The sequence below is a fragment of the Grampus griseus genome (assembly GCF_964374135.1).
Source record: "Grampus griseus genome assembly, chromosome: 4".
NCBI lineage: Eukaryota > Metazoa > Chordata > Mammalia > Artiodactyla > Delphinidae > Grampus > Grampus griseus.
In genome coordinates this window covers 2,565,495-2,589,124 of record NC_138997.1, presented here as the reverse complement: position 1 = coordinate 2,589,124, position 23,630 = coordinate 2,565,495, and the positions used below count along the sequence as shown (strand labels likewise).

The 23,630-nt window shown below is 41.8% G+C and overlaps 1 protein-coding gene across 4 annotated transcripts in view; it reads right to left on the bottom strand.

Moving 5' to 3' along the window:
- RXFP1 (relaxin family peptide receptor 1) overlaps positions 1 to 20,974 on the bottom strand; it is a gene marked incomplete at both ends in the record, with an annotated part of 94,046 nt that extends 73,072 nt beyond the window's left edge. For all 4 annotated transcript variants that reach the window (XM_082652677.1, XM_082652678.1, XM_082652680.1 and 1 more), the window contains one exon: positions 20,926 to 20,974. In XM_082652677.1, coding sequence (XP_082508803.1) covers positions 20,926 to 20,974 — 49 coding nt within the window. The remainder of the gene's footprint in view (positions 1 to 20,925) is intronic.
- Between the last annotated feature and the right edge of the window lie 2,656 nt (positions 20,975 to 23,630).

Genomic DNA, 23,630 nt, shown 5'->3' with positions numbered 1-23,630 from the left:
GAGATCTATTGAACACAAGAGTAAACTTCTTTTATGAATTTGGGTTATTGTGTTTGTAACAGGGAAGAACAAACCTGACTCCATATTGGAGCTGCTTCTTTTACTTTAACCTTTATGTTCTATTGCTTTTGCTACAAGTTAATCACTAAAGGGATGTTGCCTACAGCTTAAAGCGTCCACAGTGGCCCATCTCTGGGAACCCTGCCTCCCATGCCTGAGTGTTAAGCTAAAATACTTGTGTTTAGCTCCCAGGAAACGTCCTGACCAGGCGCACCTCTGAATGGCTGCAGGAAGGAAGACATTAACACATCTCCTCTCCAGAGTCTGGTTGGACCAGGAAAGACTTACAACAACTTGTCAACATTTTCCCTTTACCTCCTCACCTCTACCTCTTTGCTCTATAAGATAAACTAGCATCCAAACCCTGGGCAAGATGTTTCTTTGGGACATGAGTCCACCATCTTCTCTGTCTGCTGGCTTTCTGAATAAAGTCACTGTTCCTTGTCCCAACACCCTGTCTCTCCATTTATTGGCCTGTCATGCAGCCAGCAGTATGAACTTAGACTTGGTAACACACTGATGCCTTAGGGGCTTTGAAGGCACTCATGTCCTATAACTTTCACCACAGACTCCTGTGCTTTTGGAGTCCTGTCAAATTTTTATGGTTTTTCCTCCACAATTCTTTATCAGCTGTCACTTCAACTATCATTAATCTGTCTGCTCTATAGAGTCAGTGCTCTGATTATCATTTCTAATTTTTTACTTAAATCTGCTATGGCTAAAAATGCAGATACTCAGACGTTATGTGTAGACCTGTTTGTGAAATGAGCAAACGAGCTATGAACGAGGGCCTGATAAAGGACAAGATTTCCTTCTTTCTCTTTTTTAAATGCCTGGGTTTTCAAGAATCAAAGTTTTGGAGATTCTAGGATGAGTGGTCTTTAGTTGGGTGAGATGTTATTGTAAACATTGCTTAGGGTTTAGTATTCTGCCATAGTAAACATCCAGTGAGCATATATTGAAGGAGTGCACATGCTTCCCAACACACAGAATAGCTGGAAGTTCTAAATTTTGTATTTCTACATTTCCAGCATAGGCCTCAAACTATGACACAACTCTTTTCACAACTGTCCAACCATCCCATTTGATTCCTTCTCAATTCATAGATGACACTAGTAGTGCAGCCAAGAAATAAAGACCATGAATCAGGGGCTGTTGTACATCTTCTTAACAGGCTTTCCATCCAGCAGTGCTTTCCACTCCTCCTCTCCCAGCTGTGATTCCAGTCTGGATTAGCTCATGTCTGGCTGGTACACTTTTAATGGCTTCCTTTGGATTACGCTTTAGCCTTAGAGCCGAAGCCTCCACAACTGGCCACAATCTACTTTCCTAAACCTAAGAGTCCAGTACATTGACCTTTGCACTCTGATCAGTAGTTTTTCCTTTCATGTTTTAAGCATTTACTATATTTGAGGCACTAGCGTGAAACACTTTACATACCTTATTTTATTTCATCCTCGTAACAATGCCATTGAGTAGTTATTAATATTATCATGACCTTACAGCTTAGAAGGTAAGGCATAGAGGAATAACTTGCTTGGGGAATCACAGAACTAGGAAGTGGCAGAACTGGGATTCAGACTCAGGTCTGTCCGACTTCAGAACATGTGTTTTTACCCACTGCCCTCTACTGGTCCCCCCACCGCCTCCACTGACCTGCTTATAAGACCCCTGAAAAACCATTCATATTTGTGCTTCCCTTTCTTGGCTTGTGACAGTTTTGCTGCATATCTTATTATCAGCTAAGTCTTACCCTTCAAGACCAAGGTCAATTACACCTTCAAACTGACTCCCTCTCTGACTGTTTCTATCCTGGGTGCGCTGTCACCCTTTTAAATCTTTCAGTGCAGGGATGAGATGCTGGCTGCTTCATAAGGTATTTTATGTTGTGTTGCCCTGGGTGTCCCAAGATGTTTCCCAACAAGGCCAAAGACAAGAATGGTGCATCTAAATAGACGTGGTCCCGTTGCTACTTGGCAGACGTGTTGGAGATGGAAGCTCTACAAATTCAGACTCAGGGTTCAGAGGAGCAATGAACCACTTCTCCCTCCTTCACATTTAGAGAGTAAATTAAAAAAGTAAAAAGGGAAAAATACGGTTTTCTTATTATTTTTCCTTTTTGGAGAAGTTTCCAGAAACAAACAACTGGATTGATGAAGCCTCATGGAGAATTTTATATTTAATGTCCAAGGTATGGGCAAGAGGGTCCAAACAGAGCAGAGTGGAACATAGGCACCATGTATTCTGAGCGGCAGATCTGACAATGCTGATAGTAGAGTTATGTTCTATTCTTGGGTGTGCCTCTCAACTGATGGGTGAATTTGGGCAAGGGACTTCACCTTGCTGGATTTCAGCTCTCTTCACCTGTCAAAGGTGGAGACAGTACCAGTGGTTGTAATATTATTTGACTCTAGGAGGAAGATGAAGTGATAATAAAACTGTGTGAAAGTTCATTTTTCAAGGGGATGTAGAAGGGAGAGAAGATAAATGAAGAAAAATTGAGAAGGCACCTAGAATAAAATTGAGCAGGAGAGAATGAGTAAATCTACATAGCGTTGGAGGAGCCAGAGAATCTGTATGTTGCCCACCTGTTGTCCGTCTCCCCTTTGCCTCTCAATGCCTTCAGTCCCGGCTGAGGAGATGTCTGGCTTCAACAATAAGGTTACTCTTGTTTCCCACTTTTCCTGCTGCCTTGGCAATTAAGCACGGCTCTGGGACCAAATCCTGACCAGTGAGATCTAAGAAGCAGAAGTCTTCTAAAGGAATTCCTGGGAAAGCTAACCGGGAAAGATGGAGCTACATGCCACCCTTCCCTTTCATCCTGCTTTGAACATGGACTTGATGTCTGGAGCAGCAGTGGCCATCTTTCCATGAATTAGGAGATAAGCCTGGAGCATAATAACCAGCACAAAGGACGGTGGACTGGGAAATACAGGAAAAGATGAGGACCCTAATGGCATGGCTGGACAGCTGATCTGTTGTCAGCAAACACTTTCTGCCGGACTGTTTATGTGAGAAAAATAAATTCTTATTTGTTTAACCCACTGATGATTGGTTTTTCTCTTTGTTGCGTGTAGAGTGCATTTCTCACTGATAGAGAGGGGATGGATGAAAACAGCAATGCAGGCTCCCTACCTGGAGGGGAACATCAGAGCTCCGAGGGTGAAGGAACCCTGGAAATGATTGCCAACCAGGGAAGGGGAAGTGCGGGTTAGGGTTAAGGCTACAGAGATGACCTTGAAAGTTACGATAGATAAATGCAAGTCTCTGAAGATTGTCTGAGGACAACTAGAAGAATAAGGGACAGGTTAAAACAGGAAGTCCCGTGAGTCACAATTTTAAAGAAAAAGAAATGAAAATGTGAGGAGATGCTTTACCAAGAGATCAGACCCCAAACATAGCAGGTAGCTTTCCTCTGGTGTATTTCTATGACGACTTCTGTAACAGTCTTGTGTTTACATCAGACAAATGCAAATTGAGGAATATTCTATAAGACAACTGACCCATGTTCTTCAAAGCTCACGTCATTGTCTCCAGATTAAAGGAAGCTACAGAGCTGAGGATGTGATCCTGGCTGGAGCCTGGATTAGGAAAAAAATATTTTTTTCTATAAAGGACATAATTAGGAAAATTGATGAAATATGAATATGGATGTTATATTAGATAGTCTAATTTTATTAATGTTAAATGTCTTGAATTTAGTCATCGTATGGCGGCTAAGAGAATGTAGTTTTTAGGAGATCCAGGCTGAAATGCTTATGTGGGAAGAGTCATGATATCTGCAATTTACTCTCAAATCATTCAGCAAGAAAACATATGCATGTGTGTGAGTTTGGTGAGAGAGAAAAAGTAAATGTGGGAAAATATTAATGGGTGAATCCAGAGGAAAGGTATATCGGTATTCATTGTACTACTTTTGTAGGTTTGAAATTTTTCAAAGTACAATAAAAAAGCTTGGTACATATTTTAATCTTTTAAACTTATTGTAGCTGAAATGGTTTGTAAAGTTTCCAGGTTTTAGATTTTATTTTTTGGCTGAGACACGTGGCTTTCAGGATCTTAGTTCCCCAACCAGGGACTGAACCTGGGCCATGGCAGTGAAAGCGCTGAGTCCTAACCACTGGACTTCCAGAGAATTCCCTAGAATTTTTATTATTTGAAGAATATTTAGCTTACTCCCATCTGCCTGGTATTTGGACACATACCCACACGGTTTTTAAGTAAATATGAAATTACCTGGACACCGAGTGTGTGATGCATGTGTGCTTTAAGCTTTCTCAGAATCATGGGTGTGAGACACAAAGAATTTTAAATGCCAGAAATGTTATTTATAAGGTATGTCATTCCATATCATCTGTGTGTTTATGACTTGGAGTCTAATTTTGGAGTGTTATTTTTTTCCATCTTTGAAAATATTTTTCCAAGTGATATTTTTTTCCATCTTTAACCCAAAGGACAATTTCAAAGGCCTTTACAGGCTATGAGGGTTGGACAAAGTTTTATTGGACGTGACACAAATGTCTCACGATGCATAGTGGGGATATTACCTTTTGGGGAGGATATACGATAAGCAGGCTTCTAAATGCCATTATGGGGCAGCTCAGAGCAGGGACTGTTAGCCAACCGTCCATCTGCAGATTAAGATTAAGTGGCCACTGCTTCCATTGTAGAATTCCCACGTGGCTGTTATTTTGTGAATGACATATACCATGGGCTTAATTTGAATGCTTTTCCCTACAGCTACGTATTATTCAGCAAAGTCAAACAGGCTCATTTAAATCTGAAAGTAGTGTTCTCCTGATTCTGCCTTTTCTTGGAGTTACCACAACTGTAGACCATAGCAGTTCCCAACGCTTGGTGCCTACACCTGCACCCCCATGTCCAGCACAGGCTGAGTGTGCCTGCTGCTGGGCAGGGAGGGTGTCTTGGAAGTTCCCAGTGTGCCCTTGTGGACTCTCAGTAGGTCCTGTCACTTTTCAGTTCCCTCTTCCAGAACATGGGGATTAGTAAAACTCCCTCCCAGGGTTTTTGGTGTGATTAGACAAAGCTAATGGAGGTGAAAGAGCCCCTTGCCTTTCACAGAAGTCATATGTATTAAATGTGAATTCCCCTTCTTTTTAAGTCCACTGGTCTTCTTTATTTTATATTGGAGTGTAGTTGATTAACAATGTTGTGTTAGTTTCAGGTGTACAGCAGAGTGATGCAGTTACACATATACATGGATCTATTCTTTTCCAGATTCTTTTCCCATTTAGGTTGTTACAGAGTATTCACCAGAGTTCCCTGTGCTATACAGAAGGTCTCTGTTGGTTATCCATTTATCCACTGGTCTTGATTTCCAGGTAATTTCTATTGTAAGTAACAACTGTGTTAAATTATATTTAACAGAATCTATACTGTACAACCCATGAAATTGTAAACAGCATGGGCCAAATATTGGCAGAGAAGCTGAGTCATGTGTGGTCCGCTTGAATACTGACACTCTCTCTGAGATCAAGTAAAGGTTGCTTATGCTTTTCTTTTCTTATAAAAGTCTATCAGGAACTAGTAAATACTCCACTTAATCTTTTGTAGAGCTCTCCCTTTCTCAAATCATTCATGATCGAGTTCTAATGAACATAGGCCACCTAAGGGTACTTTGTTTGTGTTGCCAACTGCCTGAAATTTTATTTCTGTTTATGCTGCCATCTGAAATTAAGAGTGAAGCCTGTGGAGGTGGGGTTGGGGGAAGGGGCGTCCCTCCGTGTGGGAGCTCTTCTCACCCTGCCCTGGACGGTGCCCCTGGAGCATCCAGGTCATCCCTCAGGAGGCTGAGGCAAAGCGGTGGCATCCTTTCCTGTCCCCAGTGAGCCCCTCGGAACCCAGTGTGGTGCTGTGTGGCTGGCAGGGTCTTGGTGCTCCGGCAGGGTGTCAGGCCTGAGACTCTGAGGTGAGAGCCAAGTTCAGGACATTGGTCCACCAGAGACCTCCTGGCACCATGTAATATCAATCGGTGAGAGTTCTCCCAGAGATCTCTCTCAATGCTAAGACCCCGCTCCACTCAACAACCAACAAGCTCCAGTGCTGGACACCCCATGCCAAACAACTAGCAAGACAGGAATATAACACCATCCATTAGCAGAGAGGCTACCTAAAATCATAATAAGTTCACAGACACCTCAAAACACACCACTGGACATGGTCCTGCCGACCAGAAAGACAAGATTCAGCCTCAACCACCAGAACACAGGCACTAGTCCCCTCCACCAGGAAGCCTACACAACCCACTGAACCAACCTTAGCCACTGGGGGCAGACACCAAAAACAACGAGAACTATGAACCTGCAGCCTGCAAAAAGGAGACCCCAAGCACAGTAAGTTAAGCAAAATGAGAAGACAGAGAAACACACAGCAGATGAAGGAGCAATGTAAAGACCCACCAGACCAAACAAATGAAGAGGAAATAGGCAGTCTACCGGAAAAAGAATTCAGACTAACAATAGTAAAGATGATCCAAAATCTTGGAAACAGAATGGAGAAAATACAAGACACATTTAACAAGGACGTAGAAGAACTAAAGAGCAAACAAACAATGATGAACAACAAAATAAATGAAATTAAAAATTCTCTAGAAGGAATCAATAGAATAACTGAGGCAGAAGAACGGATAAGTGACCTGGAAGATAAAATAGTGGAAATAACTACCACAGAGCAGAATAAAGAAAAAAAGAATGAAGAGAATTGAGAACAGTCTCAGAGACCTCTGGGACAACATTAAATGCACCAACATTCAAATTATAGGGGTCCAAGAAAAAAAAAGAAAGGGACTGAGAAAATATTTGATGACATTATAGTTGAAGACTTCCCTAATATGGGGAAGGAAATAGTTAATCAAGTTCAGGAAGTGCAGAGAGTCCCATACAGGATAAATCCAAGGAGAAACACACGAAGACATATATTAATCAAACTATCGAAAATTAAATACAAAGAAAACACATTAAAAGCAGCAAGGGAAAAAAACAAATAACATACAGCCGAATCCCCAAAAGGTTAACAGCTGATCTTTCAGCAGAAACTCTGCAAGCCAGAAGGGAGGGGTAGGACATATTTAAAGTGATGAAAGGGAAAAGCCTACAACTAAGATTACTCTATGCTGCCAGGATCTCATTCAGATTTGATGGAGAAATTAAAACATTTACAGACAAGCAAAAGCTATGAGAATTCAGCACCACCAAATCAGCTTTACAACAAATGCTAAAGGAACTTCTCTAGGCAGGGAACAAAAGGGAAGGAAAAGACCTACAATAACAAACCCCCAAAATTAAGAAAATGGTAATAGGAATGTACATATTGATAATTACCTTAAATATAAATGGATTAAATGCTCCAACCAAAAGACACAGACTGGCAAAATGGATACAAACACAAGACCCATATATATACTGTCTACAAGAGACCCACTTCAGACCTAGGGACACATACAGACTGCAAGTGAGGGGATGGAAAAAGATATTCCATGCAAATGGAAATCAAAAGAAAGCTGGAGTAGCAATTCTCATATCACACAAATTAGACTTTAAAATAAAGAATATTACAAGAGACAAAGAAGGACACTACATAATGATCAAGGGATCAATCCAAGAAGAAGATATAACAATTATAAATATTTAGGCACCCAACATAGGAGCACCTCAGTACATAAGGCAAATGCTAACAGCCATAAAAGGGGAAATCGACAGTAACACAATCATAGTAGGGGACTTTAACACCCTACTTTCACCAATGGACAGATCAACAAAAATGAAAATAAATAAGGAAGCACAAGCTTTAAATGATATATCAAACAAGATGGACCTAATTGATATTTATAGGACATTCCATCCAAAAACAACAGAATACACTTTCTTCTCAAGTGCTCATGGAACATTCTCCAGGATAGATCATATCTTGGTCACAAATCAAGCCTTGGTAAATTTAAGAAAATTAAAATCATGTCAAGTGTCTTTTCCGACTACACCACTATGAGACTATATATTAATTAAAGGAAAAAAACTGTAAAAAATACAAACACATGGGCTTCTCTGGTGGCGCAGTGGTTGAGAGTCTGCCTGCCGATGCAGGGGACGCGGGTTCGTGCCCCGGTCCGGGAAGATCCCACATGCCGCGGAGCGGCTGGGCCCATGAGCCATGGCCGCTGAGCCTGCGCGTCCGGAGCCTGTGCTCCGCAACGGGAGAGGCCACAGCAGGGAGAGGCCACAGCAGTGAGAGGCCCACGTACCGCAAAAAAAAAAGAGCAGCAGCCAACTTGTGTTGGCCGCAGCCGCTTCCTCTTTAGAGATGGAGAGCAACCTCCACGCTCCTTGAGGGCTTGCTTTCAGTTTCTTACATCCTAGACTATTTTGGGTAAGTTGCCAGAGTTACTTCCTAAAGAAAAAAACTCTTTCTATCATGCTGTGCAAAACCTCCCTTCCAACTGCTTATGCCCTAAGTCTGAAGTCATTCTTGAGTGTTCCTGGTCTTTCCAGGGAGCTCCTCCAACTGCACCTCCCAGCCTGTCCTCAGCCCTACTCTTAATGACTCCACCCAACTCCTAGTTTTCCCAGGTCTGGCCCCGCCCACCCTCCACCTGTGCCTGCCCTGCCTCCACCTCTTCCCCCGGAAGCAGTAAGTGGCAGGTCTGAATTGAGTTCAACTTGCTTGGTCAGTTTGCTCATCTGTCCCGTAAAATGAGAGATAATATTCATAACTCTGCGCCATGATTTTGGTGTTAGTATGGCGAGTGGAAAGAACTCAGATAAACATGAATTCACGTCCTGCGTTAAGCACTTAGGAGCCTGTGATCTTGGCTTTGAGACTGAGTCCCTCCTCTGTTGAGGGGAGGAACCATCGCCCTTCATGGTTCATGGGAGGATTTAATTAGACAACACTTTCAAGTGTTATCATTTAATCAGAACTTCAATACGGTAACTGGCTCACAACTGTAGCAATAAGATAGCATAAATAATTCATGTTAATCATCAGACTATGGCAACTTTGGCCTAGCACATTTCTTGTATCTAATCACATTATCAGTCATATTAAAAATTTGCAACAATTTCCCCAGGATGAATTTAAAAGTAGTTTAGCTTCCTGGGAGCTCTTTGGAGACGTGTGTTTGTGATGGTGCAGCTTCTAGGTAGGATGGGAGCATCATGACAGACTACTCTTTGTTCCTCTTATTTATCACAAACTCTGTTGTTTAAGACATTCCATCAGAAAGGATTTGTGGAAGAAAGTTAATAAACAATTTTTCACAATTTGAATGACATTTCTATATTTTGGTGTTTTCGTCTATAGTATTGTAATTAATGTAGGTTAGATCAACAGGAGGTAAACATGGTACTAGGTAAAACACTAGGTAAAATGCAGGGAAAAGAGATTGAAAACAAAAATCACACAAAAGGTAGGTGTAAGTGAAATAAGAGGAACCAGTCTGGGCAACAGAATGGAAAGTGGGAGGAAATAGCTCAGAAGGAGCATAGGATTTTGAGTCAGAATCCGAATAGGGTGGGCACTTTTTTGGGTGATTAAAAAAAAACTACCAAACAAAGATACCCCTCTGATAAAGTGAATAACCATACTTACTACCATTATGAAAGTTTTGCAAATTCTGATTTTTCCTTAGAAACTTCTTAAAAGTGGGAGTAAACATGTTCTTCATTAGCGTCCACGTAGCACGGTTGGAAATACAGCTGAATATTTCATGTTATGTATCTTGCGTATTCTCAAAGAGTTCATATTTTACTAGTGTATGTCGTTGTAATTATTGTGTCAAACATCTGTGGCTTCGCGTTTATAATTCCTACTTGTCAAATGCTCCATGCTTTTAGGATGTATCCAAATATACTTCCTTCTTGGTTATTCCTTTGTTTTTTTTAACCCCTCCCCACTCATAGGAGGCAGGTGGACTGTACTTGATTGCTCAGGGAGTGTAGAGCTCAGAAGAACCTTTGTAGAAGAGTCATCTGTCAAAAATAGTCAATGGCAAAAGCCAGATGCTTGAGAGAGAATAGTTTTGAAACTTGGTATGCTTTTTTGAATTTGAGCATCTTGGCTTGACTATCAACACCAAATACTGAAGGACACAGAGCATTGAGCCTTTCCACAGCCTGTAGGGAAGGTCAAGCTTGCTTCCCTGAACTTGATGATGGCTGTGTGTGACAACCTCCTGTCCCCTTGGAATTTAGAGCTCCTTAGGGGAAGGAGGAGGTGGGGGTCATTAGAGAGTGGGGCTGCCCAAGCAGAGGTGGTTAGAGTCTTAGATTCTAACGCGCAGCCCAAGGAAAGGGTGTGACTCTGGCAGAAGCCACGTGCTCTGCATGGCACTGGGGCCCGATGGCTGTGGGTCTGAGTCACCCCATGTCTCCCTTGCTTCCCGACACAGGAGGAAGGACCCTTGAGGTTTCCTAGGCTCTCCTGAGAAGGCTGGCTAGGAGCAGACAGTCCATGTGAAGCGGCCTCTTGCTTGGGTGGGAAACATGGGTTATCTGACCGGGTAGCCGGAGAAGGAGGAAGTGCTTGGGTAGGTGCCGATGCCCACGCCCAGAGGAACGAGTTACATCTCACGAGAAGCTGGCAAAGTTACGTAGATGATTCATCTCTCTACCTGCCCCCTCACGTGGATGTTTCCAAAGCTGCCCTCGAACCTAAAAGCTTTTGGGCAGAATTGGAAAAGGGTGGAGCAGGTAGACAATTCTTAAGTGATTAAGACTGTATTTTTTTAAAAAGTGCCTGATTTTTAAACCAAGCGATTTCGAATTAGCAAGTTTATCGTCCTGCTATTTTATGCAGGAGTCACGAGCTCTGAGTTGAGTCACAGCAACATAAAACTTCATTTTCTGCACATCTGACTGTTGAATTAAGTAAACAAGGAGCCCCTTAAATGGAGGTGGCCCTCAAGCCATGGCGGCAGAGGTAAGCAAACCAAAACCTAAGCCCATAAAGCCCTCAAGGTCATGAAACCAAAGAGCTGGGACAACCGATCAGAAACAGCTGACTAACCTCTAAGCAGTAGCCAAGCGACAGTCTCCTCACTTGGCCTCTGCAACTTTCTCTGTATGTCTCCCACTTCCCTTTCCAGTTTGGTGCTGTTCAGTTCAAATCCATTTTGCTCACATAAACTATTAAAATTTTTAATTTGCCTCAGTTGATCTCTTAACATGAGATTTGTGGCCTAAAAGTATGGAAATTTGATATTATATACGATATCTGGTTTGGGTATACTTAATACTAATGATGGAACAAAACTGTTGGAGTGTGTGTGTGTAATAGTTTATAACATTTCCCACCACCCTCAAACTTCATGACAGAGAATGCTGGCATTGCCTTTTGACCTTCCTCTGTGAACTCCTCCTCTACCATAGGTGTTCTGAGGGAAAAAAAGGCAAAGAATGTTTTCTCTTGAAAAATGAGTCAGAATAGAAAGGAAACTTTGTGCCCAAGAACAGCAGAGGAGTGTAGCGGGAGTGGAGGCTGAGTGATGGGGAAATGAGAGGAAGATGGGGGTCCAGGTGGCCTTGGATTGGACAGAAATTGGGGTATAAAGAGGCAAAGGCTCCTGAGCATGGAAGACAGATGGACAAGAAGGGAGACCATGGGATTTGATAAGACTCCTTTTAGGAGATCATGTGTAAGGGGCTTTCTTTAGCTCCTTTCAGAGGAGTTAAGGAGGAGTTGTTCTAGATGAGTGTCTTTACCTGCGAGCCCACTCCAGGCCCGTACCACATATAACGGCTTTGAAGGGTTACACTAATATCATCGCCAACACATACACCTTGTCTTGTTCCTTCCCCTGTCTACATCACGGCCAGCTGGGTGGTTTCATCTCTGAGGGTTCGCTTTCTGTCTGCAAACACGAGTTTTATTCCATACCACGTGGCATCATTCTTTCTTTGCTCTGTAACATGCGCCTTGTTAAATTCCATTCTTGATCAGTCCTACATTCATCCTCCATTTGTCTATTCAGGCATTCATGATGACTATTCCACAGGCAAACTGTTGAGGGGATACAGTAATAGTAACATGCTTGGCCTTGACCTATCTGTTCTCATTTTAATTTAATAATTCTAGCTCGTGTTTATGCATGTCTATCTAGTAAGATATACATTATATCTGTCTTAGATTCTGAACTAAGGAACTTCGGAGGTAATGACTGAAACGGATCATGAGATTATATGGACGCTACATAAACTAGCTTAGAAACTTTGAAAAAAGATGCCTAAGAGCCAGAAGCACTACAAAAGGATTTGTACAGGTTTTTTTTTTTTTTTTTTCTGATTATACTGAATTTGATGAACAAATGAGTTGCCACATTATTTCAGGTCAACACTGGGGACAAATGCTCAGTTGCTGAGAAAAGTTGCTGAACTTCAACAAACAAAAACTATCCCTTTTTCCAGGGAGCACAAATTGTTGTGCTGTGAGCTCAGAAGATCAGGGGTAGGGACTGCAACCAGAAGGGCAGAAATAAAAATCTATATTTAATGTAGCCAAACCAGCCACCTCTCCTGATCTTAACACAAAGAGGGGGGTTAAGTGGAGGTCAGGAGAAGCTAACAGACAGCCTGACTGCTGACGTCTTCTCGTCTAAGTTTGAAATGTGTGAGAACGCAGAAACATTTATAAAGCATGAGGCAGTTTTGCAATTTCCAACAAATCGGCCACAGCTAAGAAAGTCAAAATGGCAAATCTTCTAGACCATTAAAAATCAAACATTTCCAGCCTGCTCTGGGAAAAACCTACTAAAATATCAAAAGGCTGGGGTGAGCAGCAGAGGATGAGAGAAAAGGTTGAAAAAGAAAGAGGAGGATCAGAGGCTTTGTGAGTGAACTCAATGGTGGCGTGACTGGTGTTCTCAGCGCCCGACACACCTCAGAACTTAATCAGTTATTTCACTAATTTATACTTGCTGTATGTGTCCTGCGTGAAGGCTTCCAAAAAAGCCTTTCTCAGCTTCTCTGATTTCTCCCAGTAGATCCACGTACACACATTTATAAATTTTGTTCAGAATGTGTCAGTTCATGTCCATTTGCGTATCTTGGTCTGTAACATTTTAATCTGAAATCCGTAAAGAAAGATGTATCTGTTGAAATGGCCGCAACTACAGAAATGTGCAGGGTCGTAACTTCCTTAACACTGCAAGGATCAGGTATTGGAACCATCTCACTAAATACTGCAAAATTAGCCAAAAATGTCCATGAATTCCGGTAACTAACTGCAAAATGCGGTGGGAGGATGGGGTATAATGTGCATATTGTGTGTTTAATAGGCAACTGTCCTCTGTGAAAGTGCGAATTCGTGAGGAGGGCATCTTCGGGAGAAGAGGTGGGTAGAAATAAGAATTCTGTGCAAAATTTGGAGCCAAGAGATTCTTTCATGTGGATTTTGTCAGGAGGGGTGGTGAGCCTAAGGGATAGAGAGGACGGTTCAGATAAAAAAGGGGAGAAGGAAGAGCTGGTTGATTGGATCTGGGAATCAATACCTGGGCCACTCGGGGGCCAGGAGGGGAGATGCTGCTGGGATTCTGTGGGAATTTAAAGGAGGAGAAAGTGAGCACAGAGCAGGACCAAAACTTGAAGGAAGTGGGAGAGTGCCCGAGGAGACTTGCTTACCTTCTACTTTATCTCTCCATGCCTGGAGCCAAAATGCAAAGACAGTCTCACCCCACATGAAAAGTAGGACGTCGGACTGGCTTGGTAGCCGAGAGTTTACTACCAGCGTGGGGTTTACTTGCTACTGAAGAGTGAAATGTGAATACCTTTGGGGAGCATCACGCAGCAGCGAAGATGCCTTGCACGGCTTGTGTCAGCGTCCCTTCAAGCCCCACGATATTGGAAAACGCGTGAGCCCATCTCAGGAAATGTCTGTGCTGCGGTGAGGCAACGGAGGGAAGCCAGTGTAGGGGCCTCTATTCATAGGAGCAGAGTTTCACCTGCACCCTGTCTCTCTGGTACCAGCCTCGGCGTAGACGCAGAGACAGAAGACGCGATGATTTGGGGGGTGGAAGGGAGGAAGGAGTTATGGGAGGGGTTAAGCACATAGGTATTTGGTGCCCAAGCTATTGGAGGGTAAGACAGAGAAAATAAAGCACCTGTCTTGAAACGAGAAGCAGTGAGATTCTGATCGTCTACCAACTAGTCCCGGGACGTAGACAGTTTTCTCCGGGACCCCTGCATGGCAATCTCAGTCTCATCCCAGCAGCACACGCCCAAGGCCTCTTACACTTTAGCGGGACACCCCAGGGGCCCCATTCATTCATCGGCATGGCATGTGATGAAAACGCTCAACTTTAAAGACAAGATAGTTGTCTGGGGAGCAGCATGGGAGCGAGGGATGCAGCAGAGAGTGGAAACATCCACGGGCTCTGAATTTATTCTGACAATTTGAAAAGCTCCTTTCCTTAAACTTGGACCTGAGTGCAAGCATGGACTTGGGAAGGTGTCAGCAGGACCCTTCTCTCCTCTGCCCAGTCTATCCTTGGTTAAGAAAATGTTTATCTGCCAGGCAGGGTGTGTGAAACATGATGACACAAGGTCAGTGTATTGCAAAATCTTAATTTTTGAGGCTAGGATTTTGGTGGGTAATAAATGTAATAATCCCGGGTTTAATAATCCCAGTCTAGGTTCTTTCTATTTAAAGGTGATGTTTTACCCTTCTGATTTTTCTTGCGTATCCTGTCCATCCTGTCCTACATATGAACCTGGAGACCCACTTTTAAAAGTGAGTAAAGGATAATAAAGCTGAAAAGAAAAGGGAGCACAGGTATCTGGCCTCAGTTTCTTCCTACATGAAAAGTGAGGGTGTTGTACGCTGTGAGCTTCACACTTCCTGTGAACTCAGAAACGTCTAATTTTATAAAACTTAAATTTAAAAAGTACTTGACAGACCTAAGAGGAAACTGTTTCATCAAGTTGCGATTCACTGAGGACTCAGACTGCTGGAGACGGAAAAAGGGACTTCATATAATGTTTCTTTAAATGAATTAGGTAAGAATCAAGAGAAAAGACTGTTAGGGGAAAATAGTGCAGCGAAATGGTTTTTCAGTGGATTCGAGCACGTAGTTTTGTGACCTTCAAGCAGACACTCAACCCTCTACCAAAAAACAAAAAGGATGATTTAAAATCTCAACTGCCTTCTAAAAGGAGTGAACCTTACTATTAGAGAATGTATCAGATTATCTGCTGTCCCTTTTCGTAGTAAATCATGTGGGCACCTTGACTAAAGGTGGGCCTGGATTTTGGGTTTAGAGACAGGGGCTAAGGAGAGAGGTCTATGTTGTTCTTCACTATAGAATGAGAACTTGAGCTCCTGGGGCAGTGTGGGTAGGGGGCAGGTTGAGGAGGAAGGATAGGGAGGGAGAGGGGGACAGAGGAGCTGGCAGAGTGACCAGAGGTGACCAGAGTCCAGGGCTCCGTGTGGCCTGGAACAGCCAGTGAAAAAGCCGAGGGTCCCCCTCCCCCAAAATAATCTTCACATTTTTGGGGAGCACTGAATATTTTAAAAAGACATATTCATTATTATAGAAGGCGTAAGAAATAAGGTGGCTTTAGTTAATTCAGGTAATGTTGAAATAATTATAAAACAAATTTATTTAACAGAAAATCAAATCTCCAAATTATTATATAAACTACCACTATTTTACAGGAAAATGTCAATTCCTAACACAGATAACCAGAGATCCCACTTAATACTGTCCTTTTTTTCCGCTCAACATTGACCTTTGCTGTGATAGAGAATAAAAACTGAACTTGAAATACTCACAACTCGCCCCTGTTTGTTTCCAAAGAAGGAAACGGCTTTTGGTCTCAGTGACGGAGCCTAGTTATTCCGACCAGGGTGATGGGTGGGGGTGCAGAGCTGAGAAGAGGAGAGAGTGTTGGACCACTGTGCGTGAGACAGGAAATAGGGCTGCTGCGACTGTGGACACAACGAGGGGGGGAAATATCCAGGGGGCGGGAGAAGTGAGCTAAGATGAGAATGAAGTCACTATGTACTGGTACTTCCTGTGGGTAAAGCTCTGTGCCATGGGCTGTAAGCAAAAGTGCTTTCCAAGCAAAATCCTGGAACCAGTACAGGTTGAGTCTAATTTTCTATTCATTCGCATTAGTTACACATCTATCCTCATTCATCAATCCCTGGTGCACGATGAGAAGTGTATGTAAAGCAGATGGTACCGGCCCATAGGAGGACATGCATGAATATGGAACATGGATTTCTCAAACTTCCCTGGGGTGAGGACAGCCTGCTCTAGTGGAAACTTTAAGTGTGGATTTACCAGTTCTGTGACCTTGGGCTCGTCAATATTTCTCTATTGCTTAATCTCCAAAATGGAAAAATATCTAACGTGCTTCATTAAAGGCCAGTGGGCTAGATGAGGGGATCTGTTCAGGTCCGTTTTAATTCTAAGATATTGTAGCTTTAGAAAGCATTAGCACTGAATCATGTTTTACTAGCGTAGGCCATTCAAGGACACAGACTTGGATTGAAAAGTCTTTTGCAACACTTACTAAGAGGTGATGCCAGGCTTGTGACTTAATATTTCTCATTTTCTGTTTCCTATTTTGTAAAGTGAGAATATCCCTTAAGGTTGTTACAGGGATAAAGTCAGATCATGTTTGTAAAGCATTTAGCACAGTTTGCGGTCCATGGAAAGCTCTCGATAAATGGGAGATACAATGACCACCACATCCATAACCACAGTCCTAGAACTTGACACTAAAGTGGTACAAATGTGTACAGTTTGTTTGTTGGGAGATTTTTTTTTTTTTTTTTTTTTTGCGGTACGCGGGCGTCCCACTGCCGTGGCCTCTCCCGCCACGGAGCACAGGCTCCGGACGCGCAGGCCCAGCGGCCATGGCCCAGGGGCACAGCCGCTCCGCGGCATGTGGTATCCCCCCGGACCGGGGCACGAACACGCGTCCTCCGCATCGGCAGGCAGACTTCCAACCGCTGCGCCACCAGGGAAGCCCCGTTGGGAGATTTGTGATTACTGTTTCAATCCCCTTACTAGTAACTGGTCTGTGCAGATTTTGTTCATTAATGCATGAATGCATAAAGAAGATGGGGTGTATATCCACAATGGATACTACTCAGCCGTAAAAAGAGAATGCAGTCCTGCCATGGGTTACATTTACAGCATGGATGAATGTGGAGGGCATCACACTAAGTGAAGTGAGGCAGATGGAGAAAGTCAAATACTGTATGATTTCGTTCATACGTGGAATTGAAAAAAACAAAACAAACAAATGAAGTAAAACAAAAACAAACTCATAGATACAGAGAATAGATGAGTGGTTGCCAGAGGGAAGGGGGTTGGGGGCGGGTGGGTGAAATGGGTGAAGGGCGTCAGCTGTATGGTGATGGATGGTAACCAGATGTGGGGTGGTGACCACTCTGTAGTGTATACAGATGTTGAATTATAATGTTGTACACCTAAAAATTATATAATAAAAAATGCTTATTTTTTCAGACAAAAAATAAGCCTAACTAGAATACCCAACTCCAGGCATTTCAGTTTAATAGGTTTGTCCTAATGTGTGAAATTAAGCTTGCAAAACGATTTAGTTCACAAATGTAATAATTTGTTTATCTTTATACAGATGATGGTGCTGCATTTGCACAGACTTGTTAATTTTCTGTTTGAAACGTAAAGATGTGATTCCAAATTCATAGTAAGAACAATATAAAATTGTTAGCAACCTTAAAAAATGTCAGGTGAACTGTTATATACTCTGTAGTCTGCATATTGGAAAGTTTTTTCTTCCATCTTTTGGAGGTGGGTAAATATGCCAGTATTCTCCTTTTTCATGTACTAAAGGTCTGGTTTTTGTGTACTGATGGTTAGTTCAGGAAAGGCTCTTCCTGTCTTCCTCGTGGTTAGAGAAGACAGTTGCTATAAGATATGCCAGTACCGGGACCCAAGGCAAAGACCAGGTGGTCTTGTAAGTAGCCACTTGGAATCCAAAAGTGAGGACCTACCCAGATGGGTTGGGCCTTGGCAAAATACTAAAATAGATCAAGTTCATATCTGGGCCCTTCTATGTCCTATTTCCTTACTTATTACCTGCCTAAACAAAGTGTTAAGTAAAATGATTGTTTTTTGCTTGATGATACCATTTAAGTAATGAGTAAAGCGTGTGCTGATAAAGACTTAGGATACAATTCTTTCAGGGGATTGTTCTATAACTTTTAATTTTGCGCTAGTTTAGACCCACAAGAAGTGGCAGAAATAGTACAAGAGGTCCCATATACCCTTCGCCCAGCTTTCCCTAATGGAACCATCTTATCTAACCGGAGTACATTATCAAAACTCAGAAATTAACATTGGCACAATACAGCTAATTAGACAACAGATGGAGGAATTTTTTAAGAATAAGAAATTCTCAAAGCTGAAAGGAAATCTTTTCTGAATCTTAATGTCACCCCTCTCTGTGCACCCCTAGGCTTTTGCCCTTGTCTCACAGTTTGGTGGCCCTAGATAACTTTCCCTCTCCTCCACTCTAACCCTTCAGAGCGGGGACCATGCTGTAGACACCCTTTAGTCTTATTGCTTATTAAAGTAACTGGCATTCGATAAATATTTTTGGTTAAAAGGCTGACTGATAATTGCTTAGGTCTATAAAGGGCTTTCCGTTTTCAAAGCCCTGTGGTATACATGATCTCTACTGAGAATGTTCACGGTCTGGGAGAGAGTGTAGACTACGAAAGCATTCAAATCGTGGCATTTATTAGCTTGAGTCTTGTGACAAGGTACTGAATGTCCTTGGTCTTTCCTTCCTCATGTGCTTAATTGTATCTACATAATAGAGTTGTTCTGAAGATCCAAGGAGGTCACTTAATGTAATAAAGAACCGGACACAAGGGCTCTGGGAGGTAGATAGGGTAAAAGACTTTATTGCCATTTTACAAACTAAGGCTCAGAGGGTAAGTCATTGTGGAAAAGTATAGAGCTAGTACAGGGCAGTGCTGTCAAGCCCCTTCAATCTTCCATGATAGCACACTGTCCTTTCAAGGCAACAGCAGAGTGTGTTAACAAACAAACCACTAACAACAACCATGGAGTTAGTTATGGAGATTTAAGACGTTGTCATTATGTGGTTGACTTCTTCTGCTATATGCCCAGGAAATCCTCTCACTGGTGGGGCTTGATGATGGGATAAACTAACTGGTGAGTCATGGGTGTGGGCTGCTGGGTTGGGGGCCCCTGTCAAATGCCCCTCCAGCCCACCCACCCTGTTGACAGCATGTAGCCAGGAGTCTTGCTTGCCCAATTCTGCTTCTGGAAGGCATGGAGGGAGGAGGTTGACAATGCATTATCAAAATTTTTTAAAGGTCCAAAGATAAAATTAAAATGTTGGAGGGTTTGAAGATTATCATCTTCATCACTATTACCTATTTTCTGCTCATGAAGATAATTTTTTATTGACAAAAGAGAACATAGAACTTTTTTACTAAACATAGAACATTTTTACCAAATGACTGGTTAACACATTAGCCAAATTGCTTCTCTACCTGCCCTGAATACCTTTTCCATTCCCTTGAATCCCTCATCCTAGAATGCCTATTTGGAAGTATTCCTTTGGCTTATTCAATCTGCTCATTTTATTGAAATAGGAGAGGAGATAGAAAAATATGTTATGGATTTATGAGGGTGTTGGCTGCCAAAGTCAAAACACTTGGATTATATTAGAAACATTCAGTTTTTGGTGATGGTGTGCACTTTGACTTTTCATCCTCTAGTTAAAAAATGGGAATGTCAGCAATAAGATCAGAGACGGAGAAAGCTAGGAACTAGAATGTTTCCAAAGGATTTGGAGTCATTTCCTTGGTTACGTGCAACCCCACATCTTCGACTGACAAGGTGAGGTGTACTAAGAGGTCAGGAAGACTGGAGATAAAGGAAAAAAATCACTTTGGTGCAGTGCATGCCATCAGCATTGAGAGAGTTAGGACTGAAATTTACTTTGAGGTATTCTTCAATAGAATGTTTTAGTGTAAATAAAACTTCTACAAACTTTTAAGAGACAGAGAAATGGAAGCATGCCTATGAATTCTAAATTTGTTACAGCTTAATAATTCCCAGCATCACAAGGTATGAAACGGACCCAGAAAGTTTTCTTTCTTGATTTGCTTTGACTTTCCTCATCATGTATTACCTAAGAAACATTTTATTTCTATTTACCTAATAAACTTTCAATAAGGTTTAATGAAGAACAAACTCTTTCCTTTGATTAAAAAGCAGATTTTCTGAAAATAAAACATGTATACGGAGAGGAAGCAAAAACTGTCATGATAGCCAAAGTAAAATGTCCATTTGGGCTCCTCATGTGTCTGTGGTTTTCATCGCTTTCTGCTTTCCCTGGTTTTTCTTTCAAGGAATAGTGAGAAACCGTGCTCAAAATAAAAAAAGGAGTTTTCTGAATGCATCTTTCCCTAAGGAGGCATACCTACGATACAAATCACAAAGGGCCAGGATAATGAAGCGCTATAAACACACAGGAGCCGGGAGCAAATGTACAGACCTCCCCAGGATGTGCCAATGGGCACATTCCTTGAACACAATCTCTTTAAGGACCACTCCTCTTGAAATATACCATGGCTTATAAAACAATTGTTAATATCAAACCAATTGGTTGTTACGAAGCATAGGTTTACATGGCATGTTAGTATTCTGGTTTTTCATATAAATACCAGAAATGTATTCAGAGGAATCATTCTGAAGTGAGATAACAGTTTTATCAGAAAAGGCAGTTGCACCTTAAAAGCATTCATGTCAGTAATAAACATTCGTACTTTTGATTATTTCATAAAATCCTAAGGTAGACAAAATTAAATGCTGAGCATACTTACAGTATTTTCCAAAAATCAAGATGTAGAGGAAGACAGGACCGGATGTCATTTCCTTCCCTCAGAGAAACTGATTAATGAAAGTGAATACAATTTGATCCCGGCTTCTGAGTCGCATCGGCTCACGGTGGTTGTGTGCTATTTCTGTCTCAATCTTAGCAGCTACAAAGCAGCTGCTCCCCCCTCCTCTCCCCTTGACTCTCTCTCTCTCTTTCCATTCCCTCTTTTTTCTTTCTTCCTCTCTCAGAATCTCTCCTCCCCACCCGCCTTCTCCAAAGTCTTAATATCCTTCTTCACACACACACACACACACATGCACGCACACACACACGCACACACGCACAGACAAAGCTGAGCAGGGATGAAAAGTTTCAGACAGAGAACACACAGGCTCTTCTTGTTGACTCCGAGCATCATGCTTGCATGCCCTGTGACAGTCTACAAAGGAGGTTGTGTATGAACTCTGACAAATGTCTGAACTGATCAAAGTCATGCAGAGAGACAGACATCGAGCTTGGAGGTACATCAGAAGCCCAAAGTGTTTTTTCCCCTACGACGGGGGACTGGGAAATGGACAGAACTACACAGGGCAAAAATGCCTTTGTGGAATTAGCTATAAGGCAAGAATTAAAGAGTAACTTGCAGCAATCTTTTATGAGCTGTCTGAGTTTAGGCATTTGAAGGATAGGATATTGTTCAAAGAACAATCTAAAGCGATGACAAAACAATCTTAAATTTTCTCAGACTTGTGAGTTTTACTACGGTGGAGACCACGCTGGGTCATTGGCTGTGGAGTCAAACCTTCCTGGGTTTGAGTCACAGTCTGCTTCTTGAGAGTTGTGGAGTTGCTAATTCTTGGCTGAGCCTTACCTCTCGGGAGGAAAACATCTCTCCAGCCAGGTAGCTGTGATGATCAGCACACAGCACACTGAATGTCTGGCATGGGTTCTAGAGCATTGTGGGTGGTTACTAAATGGCAGCCGTTCATTGGATGATGACTGTTATTATTTTTAGCAGTGGGGGGAAAAAGCATGTAAATGTAAAGAACATTTGCATGGAATGCATTTTCTTTTTTATTTTAATTTTTATTGAAGTATAGTTGGTTTACAATATCATGTTAGTTTCAGGTGTACAGCACAGTGATGCAGTTATACATATATGTGTAATATGTATATACATACATATTCTTTTTCAGATTCTTTTCCTTTATAGGTTATTACAAGATATTGAATAGATAGGGGCAGGACAGGAATAAAGACGCATACGTAGAGAATGGGCTTGAGGACACGGGGAGGGGGAAGGGTAAGCTGGGACGAAGTGAGAGAGTGGCATGGGCATATATACACTACCAAATGTAAACTAGATAGCTAGTGGGAAGCAGCCGCATAGCTCAGGGAGATCAGCTCGGTGCTTTGTGACCACCTAGAGGGGTGGGATAGGGAGGGTGGGAGGGAGATGCAAGAGGGAGGAGATATGGGGATATATGTATATCTATAGCTGATTCACTTTGTTATAAAGCAGAAACTAACACACCATTGTAAAGCAATTATACTCCAATAAAGATGGTAAAAAAAAAAAGATATTGAGTAGAGTTCCCTGTGCTATACAATAGGTCCTTGTTGTTTATCTATTTTATATACAGTAGTGTGTATCTGTTAATCCCAAACTCCTAATTTATCCCTCCCCCAAGCTTTCCCCTTTGGTAACCACAAATTTGTTTTCAATGTCTGTGGGTCTATTTCTGTTTTGTAAATAAGTTCTTTTGTGTCATTTTTTAAAGATTCCACGTATAAGACAAACATCATATGATATTTGTCTTTGTCTGGTTTACTTCACTTAGTACGATAATCTCTAGGTCTATCGATGTTGCTGCAAATGGCATTACGAATGCATTTTCTTTAAACTAGGTTATATCATTCTTATTTTGCAACGGGGTCACTTATTGCTAGAACAAAGGGTAGCACTTTGACATGAGAAATTTGTTTGTGAAGTTAGTCTCCTAACCACTCTTCATGTAGAGTCTATTTAAATTACTTGACTTTATGTCATTGACTCCAATATATCATTGACCTCTATTTCTACATGGTGGCTGTACGGTTACACTGACACTGCTTTTCTTTTTTCCTGTGGAAGTAATTAACACCATGAAATGAGAAATGAGGTATACGCATCCTCACAATTCCTTTTTCATTCAGCAGATTTATTTAGTGAAAACCCCATTCTTTTGGTAGAAATGTTTACGGTTAACTGGATTTGAGTGCTCATTTCATGTTCAATAAGTGTTTCTTAAATGTTTATTGTTTATAATAATACTAGAATTGTTTTAAGTGGTTAATAATTTAAACAATTATTCTAGAAATAGTGCTTCCTGGAAGGATGCTGTGGGACATGTCAAGGGCAGACCCATCAGAAGCTTCTCAACAGTGAAGCTGAGGAACTTGCTTGGGGAAGTGTCCGGCATAAAGTCAGCTGTTAATACAGAGGTTTTTGATGCAATGCTGATGTTATTTCGTCAGCTTTGAACATTTTGCCTGATGTCACAGACATACACAATTGACCAGCAGCCAGGGAATACTCTTCAGCAATATATACTTGTGACGTATTTTTAATCTCAAATTATCCCTGCAAAGCTTCAAAATAATTTCTCATTTCATTAAGATGATATTAGATTTTGGTAACATAGCTATTTACCCTGAGGAACAGTTTTA